Consider the following 12,461-nt stretch of genomic DNA (forward strand, 5'->3'; position numbering starts at 1 on the left):
GCCTCTTGAAAGGAGGCTTCCGAGCCTCTTGAAAGGAGGCTTCTGAGCCTCTTGAAAGGAGGCTTCTGAGCCTCTTGAAAGGAGGCTTGAGCTCTTGAAAGGAGGCTTCTGAGCCTCTTGAAAGGAGGCTTCTGAGCCTCTTGAAAGGAGGCTTCTGAGCCTCTTGAAAGGAGGCTTCTGAGCCTCTTGAAAGGAGGCTTCGAGCCTCTTGAAAGGAGGCTTGAGCCTCTTGAAAGGAGGCTTCTGAGCCTCTTGAAAGGAGGCTTCTGAGCCTCTTGAAAGGAGGCTTCTGAGCCTCTTGAAAGGAGGCTTCTGAGCCTCTTGAAAGGAGGCTTCTGAGCCTCTTGAAAGGAGGCTTGAGCCTCTTGAAAGGAGGCCTGAGCCTCTTGAAAGGAGGCTTCCAGGCCTCTTGAAAGGAGGCTTCTGAGGCCTCTTGAAAGGAGGCTTGAGCCTCTTGAAAGGAGGCTTCTGAGCCTCTTGAAAGGAGGCTTCTGAGCCTCTTGAAAGGAGGCTCTGAGCCTCTTGAAAGGAGGCTCTGAGCCTCTTGAAAGGAGGCTTCCTGAGCTCTTGAAAGGAGGCTTCCTGAGCCTCTTGAAAGGAGGCTTCTGAGCCTCTTGAAAGGAGGCTTCGAGCCTCTTGAAAGGAGGCTCTGAGCTCTTGAAAGGAGGCTCTGAGCCTCTTGAAAGGAGGCTTGAGCCTCTTGAAAGGAGGCTTCCTGAGCCTCTTGAAAGGAGGCTTCTGAGCCTTCTTGAAAGGAGGCTTCCTGAGCCTCTTGAAAGGAGGCTCTGAGCCTCTTGAAAGGAGGCTTCCGAGCCTCTTGAGAGGAGGCTTCTGAGCCTCTTGAGAGGAGGCTTCTGAGCCTCTTGAGAGGAGGCTCTGAGCCTCTTGAAAGGAGGCTTCTGAGGCCTCTTGAAAGGAGGCTTCTGAGCCTCTTGAAAGGAGGCTTCTGAGCCTCTTGAAAGGAGGCTTCTGAGCCTCTTGAAAGGAGGCTTCTGAGCTCTTGAAAGGAGGCCTGAGCCTTGAAAGGAGGCTTCTGAGCCTCTTGAAAGGAGGCTTCTGAGCCTCTTGAAAGGAGGCTTCCAGCCTCTTGAAAGGAGGCTTCCTGAGCCTCTTGAAAGGAGGCTTCTGAGCCTCTTGAAAGGAGGCTTCCTGAGCCTCTTGAAAGGAGGCTCTGAGCCTCTTGAAAGGAGGCTTCCAGGCCTCTTGAAAGGAGGCTTGAGGCCTCTTGAAAGGAGGCTTCTGAGCCTCTTGAAAGGAGGCTTCCAGGCCTCTTGAAAGGAGGCTGAGCCTCTTGAAGGAGGCTTGAGCCTCTTGAAAGGAGGCTTCCAGCTCTTGAAAGGAGGCTTCTGAGCCTCTTGAAAGGAGGCTCTGAGCCTCTTGAAAGGAGGCTTCTGAGCCTCTTGAAAGGAGGCTTCCTGAGCCTCTTGAAAGGAGGCTTCCTGAGCCTCTTGAAAGGAGGCTTCTGAGCCTCTTGAAAGGAGGCTCTGAGCCTCTTGAAAGGAGGCTTCCAGGCCTCTTGAAAGGAGGCTTCTGAGCCTCTTGAAAGGAGGCTTCTGAGCCTCTTGAAAGGAGGCTTCTGAGCCTCTTGAAAGGAGGCTCTGAGCCTCTTGAAAGCAGGCTTCCAGCCTCTTGAAAGGAGGCTTCCAGGCCTCTTGAAAGGAGGCTTCCTGAGCCTCTTGAAAGGAGGCTTCCGAGCCTCTTGAAAGGAGGCTTGAGCCTCTTGAAAGGAGGCTTCCGAGCCTCTTGAAAGGAGGCTTGAGCTCTTGAAAGGAGGCTTCCAGGCCTCTTGAAAGGAGGCTTCCTGAGCCTCTTGAAGGAGGCTTGAGCCTCTTGAAAGGAGGCTCTGAGCCTCTTGAAAGGAGGCTTCTGAGCCTCTTGAAAGGAGGCTTCGAGCCTCTTGAAAGGAGGCTTCCAGAGCCTCTTGAAAGGAGGCTTCCTGAGCCTCTTGAAAGGAGGCTTCCGAGCCTCTTGAAAGGAGGCTTCCTGAGCCTCTTGAAAGGAGGCTTCCTGAGCCTCTTGAAAGGAGGCTCTGAGGCCTCTTGAAAGGAGGCTTCTGAGCCTCTTGAAAGGAGGCTTCCAGGCCTCTTGAAAGGAGGCTTCCTGAGCCTCTTGAAAGGAGGCTTCCGAGCCTCTTGAAAGGAGGCTTCCGAGCCTCTTGAAAGGAGGCTTCCGAGCCTCTTGAAAGGAGGCTTCCGAGCCTCTTGAAAGGAGGCTTCCGAGCCTCTTGAAAGGAGGCTTCCGAGCCTCTTGAAAGGAGGCTTCTGAAGTGCCCAGGAGGCTTCCGGACCTCTTGAAAGAAGGCCTTAGAGCTGCTTGGAGGAAGGCTTCCGAGAAGAGTAGAAGGATGCTTCTAATCCTCTTGCAACGAAGAAAAAGAACTTTAGTAAAAAAAAATCATTTTGTTCAATCGACGTTTTGTTCCGCAGCCCTTCGTACATTGTGCTGGTTGTTGAAGGCAGGATTCAAACGAGGGCATACGAACAGTATGTGCTCTGCAGTTTCGTCAACACCTGGGCAGTCAGGGCAAACGGGGCTGTCCGCGTGCCCAAACCTGTGGAGGTACTGTCGGAAGCAGCCATGGCCTGACAGAATTGTGTCAGATGGAAGTGCATTTCCCTATGGGGTCTCTCCACCCAGCTCGATATGTTAGGTGTCAGCCGGTGGGTCCACCTACCTTTAGAAGAGTTATCCCACTCGTGCTGCCATCTGGCAACCGAAGTCACCCTGATGCGTTCGCGGAAGCAACGCCTGTCAGGCTACTGGCACACACCTTGGAACTATTGGACATCATCCTCGATGATGCCGCAACAACAGTCGAAGCCCACGGATAGTCGACATGGCTGGCTAAGGTCAGCTTGTCATCTATTACGACCCCAAGGAGCTTCAAAATCCGCTTTGATGCGATCGCTACTTCACCCACGTGAACACTGCATGTTGAACCGACTTGCGGTTGTTTACGATAACCACCTCTGTCTTATGTTGAGCGAGCTGCAAGCCTCTAGCGCTCATCCATCCAATCCTCCACCGTGCTGATCGCGTGTGCTGCGGTAGACCTCCAAGGTTACGTCATCTGCGAAGCCGACGATCTTAATACCATGAGGTAACTTCAGCTTCAGAACCCCGTCATACATAAGGTTCCATAGTACCGGGCCCAGTATTGAACCTTGCGGAACTCCTGCGGTAATATGTACGCTTCTCTGACCGGCATCGGTCTCGTATAATAGTACACCGGAAATACACGGTTCTGGAAATCCTACCCTACAGCTAGGAGGCATTCTTTCCATTCGAGGTTTTTTTTGCCTTGGCGTACAAGGTGTAATGAAAACGCTATATGTTTACTCCAAAGACGAGGTTCTAACAGAAGGCCCGGATGTTCAACGAATCAAAGCGGTGATATTTATTACCAATTTGAGACACATAATTGACTCTTGAAATTATTTACCATTTTTTATTTGATTTCTTCCAGATATTATTATTACTTTTTATAGTACATAGATGACTTACAAGTAATGTACTAATGCATTTCGTTCAATATAAAAATACATAACTATAAGCGAATTCAGTGTGTTTTTATTTGTTAAGTTTAGTCTCGCATGTTTTCAGAATTTTAACAACCAAAAATAGGGTACCGTTTCCTTGCCTTTGACTCAAATATTAGGCTCCTTTTGTAACCGAAAATATTTGTAGTGATAAATGAAAACAGTCGCTCATCTTTGTAAAAAAAATGGGAATACAGTATTACAGGAGAAATGAGCTAACATCTATTAATGATTGAAATGGTTGCATACGTTATGATGTATGTGAATCGGCCATCTGTAAGGATGTCATAGTAAAAAGTTTACTTAAATATGGTCTTACGTGCCACCAGCTCATGCTTCTCCTTGTTGAATTAAGTGCAGTGTTGCGTCGCCGGTGTATGCCTTTGAGTGAATTATTGTTAAGTTAATGTGTATGGATTCTAGGTTCTAGCGAGTAATTCTGTGGCTCTCACTGTGTTCAATGCTGATTTTGTGTCTTACTTGCATTCTACGTTTCTATAGTAATAATATATACTCATCATGGATGACTTCAGAGGACTTATGTCCCTTTTGCGTGTGCAACGTGTTCAGCTTGTATTACTTTCGTTTTGAAGATGCTATGCTGGTTTTATTGCCGCTTTTCCCTTATCTCATTGGGACGCAACCTGGAACCGGTACTGACGTTCCATATTTTCGATCTCCGCCCAAATACTGCGAACTTCTTTGAATAGCTGTAAAATTAAAACACATGTATTTGAGTACGTTCTTGAAAAGTAATAATTTAAACCTACCATAGTTAACCAGTGTTCATCGGCTAGCAGTTCGTTCAAAATAATTGTCGCTGCTTTGGAGGAATCGTTGGAAATTTGTTGGTTGACTCGTTTCGCACACTCTACAAACATCATATACTTCTGATGGCAAATTTTGTGCAACAGCTCGAAGCGGGAGGAACAAATGCGACAGAGAAGGAAATTTTTCTCATATTGAATGCGGTTGTCCTGGATCTGACAGGGAGCCAGCGTCGCCGAGTTGTACGTTTGACCCTGGAGAACAATACGCACCGATATTCCCGGCTGATGACATGCCACGCACACCGGATGGTTCATATTTGTGTGGCCAAGCTCGGTCATGATGTCATAGGCGGGGAACGTTGATATCGAGTTGATCATGTTTCGCGACCATGGCGTAATTTGAATCAGTCGTCGCTTCCTGTCTTCGGTAAGATTATCGATGGTTTGAACTCGCGATAGGAAATAGTCATCTGGAAACACAAACGGCTTATTTAACCCGCGATGCGAAATGAAAATAGGTGACAAATACCTTGCTCTTGGAAAATTTCCTTCAGGAAGTTGGAATCTAGTGCCTGTGAGATCAGTGTTTGGATGTACACCTCGAATACGTCCTGGTAGATTTTGGTTTCGGTCATCGACTTCTCCAGGAACTGTTCCGTATCGTCAATAGACATCTCGTTACGCATAAACTCTACGACGGATTCCATATGGTTGTGCACACGGAAGCGGACCGGGATCTTCACGTAGAGTTTCTTACTTTCAGCATTCCATGCAGCATACTGTGTGACGAGATGATGGCAAATATATAACAACAAATACATTCTAACAAGGACTGAGTCTGATCCTATATTGAAAAAGTTCTTCCGTCGAATTTAATCTTCCAGAACTCACAAGCTGCTGAATCACTTATGTTATAATGCTTGCATTGCACTGTACTTTTAGAGCGAAAGAATTATATTCATTTTACAATGGTGCGAGTCCTCGACGTTTAAGCAAGTATGGAGGCGTATAGGGAATGGATGTGTAGGCAAAATTTTGTACAAGGCCGGAGGGATAATTCACCAATCGTATTTTTGAGCTTAATAAAATACGAAAGAAAAGACATAACTTGTGAAGATTGCAATGTTACAGATATTATCAAAGTGGATGTATTGTGCTGCGTATCTTTCCCAAATATCGTGTTCTTCTCTTTCAATCGCTCGCTCGTCATTCCACCGGTCCGAGCATCGAACTTATTATCTCTGGACCGGCAATCCTATGCTTTTGCTCACGAGACTAACTGAAGGCCCCACATTTCAACAATTTCATGTGTATTCTTCTTTAACTATTTTGTTTATACTTCATTGTAGTGTTTTAGTTAGTATTAAGTTCAACACTAATTTCACACCTTCAACATAAAAAATAACTCTAAAACCAAACATATAAACGAAATTCTCTGCAACTTCTGAAGTTGATATTAAAAAAAAACTTGATAGCTACTATGAGATTGAATGTCAATTCCAGTAATATCAAGTTAGTTACAAGAGATTATGTCTAACATATGCGCTGTAACTGAATAAAACTCTGGCGAGAGAAAATTACAGTCGCTTTTAGGCCATTCAATGTCATACTTGACGATCGACATAACAAAAATTGGACTTACCGTTGACACGTTCCGATGTAGCGTTTTTCCATTCTGATCGAATGGTTCATACTTTTGTAACAACGTTTTACCGTCTACCCGCCAAACCGAAGGGTAGTCCTGTACAAGCTCCGAACGGATTACTACGAAATCACCGGTCTGGATGAAGAAAACGAATGATCGAATTAACGCACTAATAAGTAATCGTAACTAAATGTGGGGATCTTACCTGGAAATCATCATTATTGGCAGATGACTGCTGTTGTTGCTGCTGCTGTGGTTGTTGCTGCTGTTGACCCACTGTTGCAGTATTGTATTGCTGAATTTGCTGTTGTTGTTGCTGTTGTTGGATATACTGGTTCTGCATGATCTGATTGGTTGCTGAAAGGTTCGCTGTCTGTTGGTACATTTGTTGTTGCTGTTGCTGCTGTTGTTGCTGCTGCTGCTGCTGTTGTTGCTGCTGCTGTTGTTGTTGTTGCTGTAGAAGTTGCTGCTGTTGCTGCTGAATTTGTTGTTGAAGTTGTTGTTGCTGTTGCTGCAGCGTCTGTTGTTGTTGGAGATTTGATATTGCTTGCTGGGCAACGACTCCAGTTCTACTAGCGATACTATTGTCGTTATCACTTCCGCAATCAAAGTCTGCGATTCCAGCGCCAGCCGCAGCCACTACGAAAACGCACAAGACATAATTAGACGCACGTTCCGAACAGGTACTCATTTTTAAAATTATTTTTAACAAAGCATGAGTAACATACAAATTCCATAAAATCAAATAGCATTTTATTGTAATAGCAATTACCATTAGAGATTTCAATGCGACAACATTTTGGTGTTGGTTAATGATCCAAGGATTGGTTTCGATTGACGATTTTTTTATATATAGTTTGGGGTAGCATGGATCGATGGGATGATAAATATATAGATGATAATTTGCGATGCGTACGCAGCGATTGATTTGTGGCATAAAAGAGAGAAAAAAGAAAATACACAAGAATATGTATTAAGCTGGGCCACACAGGTATCTTATATGTAGCTGAAAGCGATTAGTTTATACAGCGTACAATTATTTGATAGCTACCGATCAACAAGGTGAGTTTCTGTGGACTTAGATATGCGAATGAGGGTAAGCATGGGCTAGTTTCTAATCAAATGTACACACCTGACAGGATGTTTGATCGTGGCCGTTGTTTTCCGAGATTAGCTTTAGATTTTTTCCCTTTCTTGCGGCCCATCATATCTAGCTCTTCGTCATCATCCTCCTGCGAAAGGGGTTGGTAACAGTGCACAAAAATAGAAACAACAAGCGATTCAGTTTCCGAGGACAGGCACAAACGAAAGGAAAGATAAAATAACGGTATGAGAAAGAAGCTTCTTAGGTATTGGAAAACAGAAACGGATATTTCCCACTTAAACTAGAACATACTTTGTCTTGAGGCGTCCAGGCTGGATCCGAGTCAGAGTCGCCAGCAAAGTCGTCCTCCAGTTGTTCTAGTCCACCGGTACCTTGGCCGCGATCAATCATTTGCTGAATGTTGCTAGCCTTCGCTTTGGCCTTCCGATTCGAGGTCTGGCGACGCTGGGGAACATTCAAGGGATCGGCAGCTACGTCGAATGATCATTGGCCGAGTCAGGTGAGTCAGTGGCAGTTGCAGGAGGGACAATAAATGGAGAGGCCATCATGAGATTATGGGTACAATATATATAGCAGTAGGGTGAAAATAAAAGTACGCATAGCTTTCTAGTATTCGATAAATATAAAAGGGTTTCTGCAATTCATGTAAAATCAGGTGGAATCGAAAAAATCTATATCCCGAAGAATCCTTTTGACCGACCCATGAATTGAATCCGCCTACTTCGGCATACAGGTCGGACTGGATTATCCGGAGTATCGATTTTTTTTCACTCCGGATAATCGAATCACCACCAAAAAAATCTACAATTAAATAACGAAAAACTTATGTTTTATTTTATTTGTCAGAATTTATTTAAGAAAAACCCTCATTAATCCACTTAGTGGTATCGGTGTCTTTCTGGTGTATTCTGGCAAAATAGTATTTTTGCCAAAACTTTTGAGTCCATATACCGATCCAGCCAATTTTTAATATGAAATGAGAGACAGGAAACCCATTCGAATGTACCTTGTCGGTTGAGAATAGGTGCCAATAAAACATCTAGACTATTTACGCGTTTTTTGTACAAAAAATAGTATTATTGCCATTATTTCTTTTGAGTCAATTGTCCAATCCATCAAATTTTTAATGCGAAACAATGTTTCAATAGGAAACAGGATTTATTGGATTAAATGCAACCAGTTGGTAGCAAATTGGATAAGAATAAGTGCCCAAATATGGGTTAGATTTTAAGCATTCAAACACACAGACATCACTTAAATTCGCCGAACATAGACGGTCGGTATACCTATAATGCTATGGATATGGATCTCCAAATATGCTTGCTTGGAGCGAACATATAGCCTTTCTGTATACTTCGTGTCCAAGAAAGACTAAAAGGAGTCTTGGGAATCAAAAAAAATAGGCAATGATCAGCTCATCAAATAACAATTTACAGGTCCTTCCAATCTCTACTTGGCGATAGTTGTGTTTCCGTTCGTTGCTGAAGATTTTCCCGTGGAAATTTATAAGACCTTCCGTGCAGCTTCAAATATATTTCCGGTGGAAACTCAAAGAAAACTTCCGCTGAAATTCTTTGAAAATGTAGATAAATTACCAGTGGAAATACATAAAAAAACAGATTAATCCACCTGGCGGTGATGGTGCCTTTCTCGTTCGTTCAAAAGGTTTGGAAAAATTTCAAATAACACCAATATGTGGATTGGTCTTGTTTTTCATATTTGTTTATAGGCATAAAAAAAATTCTCGCCAAACGCTATTTGTTGCAAACAAATCGGATGAGCATAAGAGCAAAAATGGCATTTTATTTTGTAGTTTTAAAATTGGTATTTTCGCCATAACTTTTGACCCAATTGTACGATCCGGACAAGTTTCTATAGGAAACAATGGGACAAGATTCTGTGTCGAATGCAATCTGATGCGAGAGACCTGAGAAGCACACATATTGCACATCAATCACAGTAACTTATATATGACCGGATTCAGTCACAATATGGTTACTGCAACCAGATTTGTTGAACTTGTGTTGCTTGGGAAATAGATGAAGTCTAAGTGCTAAAAAAGTGAGCTAGACTTTTTTGAACTCTTTTTCACAATAAATAGTAATTTTACCATAACTTCTAAGCCCATAGTCCGATCTGGCCAATTTTCAATAAGAAAATATGAGATATTCTGCGTCGAATGCAATTTAATGCGAGCAAATCGGTTTAGAATAAGTGCCCGAAAAATGAGTGACATTTTTTACGCGATTTTTTCGTATGAATTTGTATTTTGACCATAACTTTCGATCCCATAGTTCGATCGGGCCAATTTCGTATAGGAAACAATGGGACAGGATTCTGCGTTGAATGCAACTTGTTGCGAGCAAATCGGTTGAGAATAAGTGCCCGAAAAATGAGTGACATTTTTTACGCGATTTTTTCGTATGAATTTGTATTTTGGCCATAGCTTCTGATCCCATAGTCCGATCTGGCCAATTTCAAATAGGAAACAATGGGACAGGATTCTGCGTCGAATACAACTTGTTGCGAGCAAATTGATTGAGGATAAGTGCCCGAAAAATGAGTGACATTTTTTACGCGATTTTTTCGTATGAATTTGCATTTTGGCCATAGCTTCTGATCCCATAGTCCGATCTGGCCAATTTCGTATAGGAAACAATGGGACAGGATTCTGCGTTGAATGCAATTTGTTGCCAGCAAATCGGTTGAGAATAAGTGCCCGAAAAATGAGTGACATTTTTTTCGCGATTTTTTCGTATGAATTTGTATTTTGGCCATAGCTTCTGATCCCATAGTCCGATCTGGCCAATTTCAAATAGGAAACAATGGGACAAGATTTTGCGTTGAATGCAACTTGTTCGAGCAACTCGATTGAGGATAAGTGCCCGAAAAATGAGTGACATTTTTTACGCGATTTTTTCGTATGAATTTGTATTTTGGCCATAGCTTCTGATACCATAGTCCGATCTGGACAATTTCGTATAGGAAACAATGGGACAGGATTCTGCGTTGAATGCAACTTGTTGCGAGCAAATCGGTTGAGAATAAGTGCCCGAAAAATGAGTGACATTTTTTACGCGATTTTTTCGTATGAATTTGTATTTTGGCCATAGCTTCTGATCCCATAGTCCGATCTGGCCAATTTCAAATAGGAAACAATGGGACAGGATTCTGCGTCGAATGCAACTTGTTGCGAGCAAATCGATTGAGGATAAGTGCCCGAAAAATGAGTGACATTTTTTGAGTAGTTTTGCGCACACACACACACACACACACACACACACACACACACACACACACACACACACACACACACACACACACACACACACACACACACACACACACACACACACACACACACACACACACACACACACACACACACACACACACACACACACACACACACACACACACACACACACACACACACACACACACACACACACACACACACACACAGACATCACCTCAATTCGTCGAACTGAGTCGATTGGTATATAACACTATGGGTCTCCGGGCCTTCTATAAAAAGTTTGTTTTTGGAGCGATCATATAGCCTTTACCGTATACTTAGTATACGAGAAAGGCAAAATGGTATAATTTTCGATCCCATAGTCCGATATGGCCAATTTTCAATAGGAAACAACGGGACAGGATTCTACGTCGAATGCAACTTGTTGCGAGCAAATCGGTGGAGGATAAGTGCCCGAAAAATGAGTGACATTTTTTACGCGATTTTTTCGTATGATTTTGTGTTTTGGCCATAACTTTTGATCCCATAGTCCGATCTGGCCAATTTCAAATAGGAAACAATGGGACAGGATTCTGCGTCGAATGCAACTTGTTGTGAGCAAATCGGTTGAGGATAAGTGCCCGAAAAATGAGTGACATTTTTTACGCGTTTTTTTCGTAGGATTTTGTATTTTGGTCATAACTTTCGATCCCATAGTTCGATCTGGCCAATTTAAAAAAGGAGACAGTGGGACAGGATTCTGCATCGAATGCAACTTGAGGCGAGCAAATCGGTTGAGGATAAGTGCCCGAAAATGAGTGATATTTTCTACATGATTTTTTGTATGATTTTGTGTTTTGGCCATAACTTTTGATCCCATAGTCCGATCTGGCCAATTTCAAATAGGAAACAATGGGACAGGATTCTTCGTCGAATGGAACTTGTTGCGAGCAAATCAGTGGAGGATAAGTGCCCGAAAATGAGTGACATTTTTACACGATTTTTTCGTATGATTTTGTGTTTTGGCCATAACTTTTGATCCCATAGTCCGATCTTGCCAATTTCAAATAGGAAACAATGGGACAGGATTCTGCGTCGAATGCAACTTGTTGCGAGCAAATCGGTTGAGGATAAGTGCCCGAAAAATGAGTGACATTTTTACGCGATTTTTCGTAGGATTTTGTATTTTGGCCATAATTTTCGATCCCATAATCCGATCTGGCCAATTTCAAATAGGAAACAATGGGACAGGATTTTGCGTCGAATGCAACTTGTTGCGAGCAAATCGGTTGAGGATAAGTGCCCGAAAAATGAGTGACATTTTTTGAGTAGTTTTGCGCACACACACACATACACACAGACACACACACCATGGCCACTGCGAGTTAGACCGGGACCATCGTCCCTAACCCCTAATCCCAAGGCGTCAAGCGACCCGTGCCGAGGGGATGCATGGCCAGGGGGGTGAAATAATAAGCTAGGCCTTTAACGGAGCCTGTGGGGTACCTGGGCACCCTCCACAGTAATTGTCCCTTACCGCGTTATGCTGGGCTCTGGCGTGGTGGACCTCTTTTCCCGAGCAACTCGTGGGACCAAAATGGAAAACCAAGTCAATTCTTCAATTAGTGGTAGTAGTGTAGGCGACAACCCCTTCGCAAGAGGTGGGTTGTTCAGGTCTCCGCCTAGGAGGCCAGAGGCAATAGTCGGCAGCTCAGTGCGCAGCGCCAGCGTAGGTCACTCAACCTTCCTCTCGGCTATAAAAACGCCGGAAGAGGTTATTGACGGCCCATGGCTTGTGAAGGCGATGAACCGCAAACGTGATGGGCTTTCGGCCTTCGAGGTGGCGACGGAACAGCTGGACGCCATCATCGACTTTGCGTCATCGAAGCATAATATCAGCAAGGACCTCAAGAGGAGCTTGCAGAAACTTCGAAAGTCGATGCTGGACGCCAAGCTGGAGAGGGCGGTCGGGACGGCCAAGTGTAAACCCGTGAAATCGGTGGAGTCGAGGTCTACCCAGACTGAGGCCCAAGGATTCGGGGACTCGGGCAAGGTCGAATCGACCGAAGGCGTGCCAGCTAAGACGGTGGTGCCAAAGTCTACCCAGACTGAGGCTCAAGTATTTGCGGGTACGTCGGGGTGACTGCTCCAACGGAGCAGACAC

At 44.1% G+C, this 12,461-nt stretch overlaps 1 protein-coding gene across 8 annotated transcripts in view; it reads right to left on the reverse strand.

Annotated features, from left to right (window-relative positions):
* Positions 1–3,421: 3,421 nt before the first annotated feature.
* The window catches only part of LOC134227513 (putative uncharacterized protein DDB_G0271606), a 441,623-nt gene continuing 432,583 nt past the window's right edge, over positions 3,422–12,461 (reverse strand). For 6 of the 8 annotated variants that reach the window (XM_062709061.1, XM_062709065.1, XM_062709058.1 and 3 more), the window contains 7 exons: positions 7,351–7,529; positions 7,087–7,186; positions 6,160–6,593; positions 5,952–6,089; positions 4,839–5,088; positions 4,310–4,779; positions 3,422–4,249 (listed from right to left, as the gene is read on the reverse strand). In XM_062709061.1, coding sequence (XP_062565045.1) covers positions 4,169–4,249; positions 4,310–4,779; positions 4,839–5,088; positions 5,952–6,089; positions 6,160–6,593; positions 7,087–7,186; positions 7,351–7,529 — 1,652 coding nt within the window. In that variant the 3' untranslated portion in view covers positions 3,422–4,168. The remainder of the gene's footprint in view (positions 4,250–4,309; positions 4,780–4,838; positions 5,089–5,951; positions 6,090–6,159; positions 6,594–7,086; positions 7,187–7,350; positions 7,530–12,461) is intronic. The other 2 variants (XM_062709064.1, XM_062709066.1) reach the window with 2 other exon arrangements.

The sequence above is a fragment of the Armigeres subalbatus genome, chromosome 3 (genome assembly GCF_024139115.2).
Source record: "Armigeres subalbatus isolate Guangzhou_Male chromosome 3, GZ_Asu_2, whole genome shotgun sequence".
Classification (NCBI taxonomy): Eukaryota; Metazoa; Arthropoda; class Insecta; order Diptera; family Culicidae; genus Armigeres; species Armigeres subalbatus.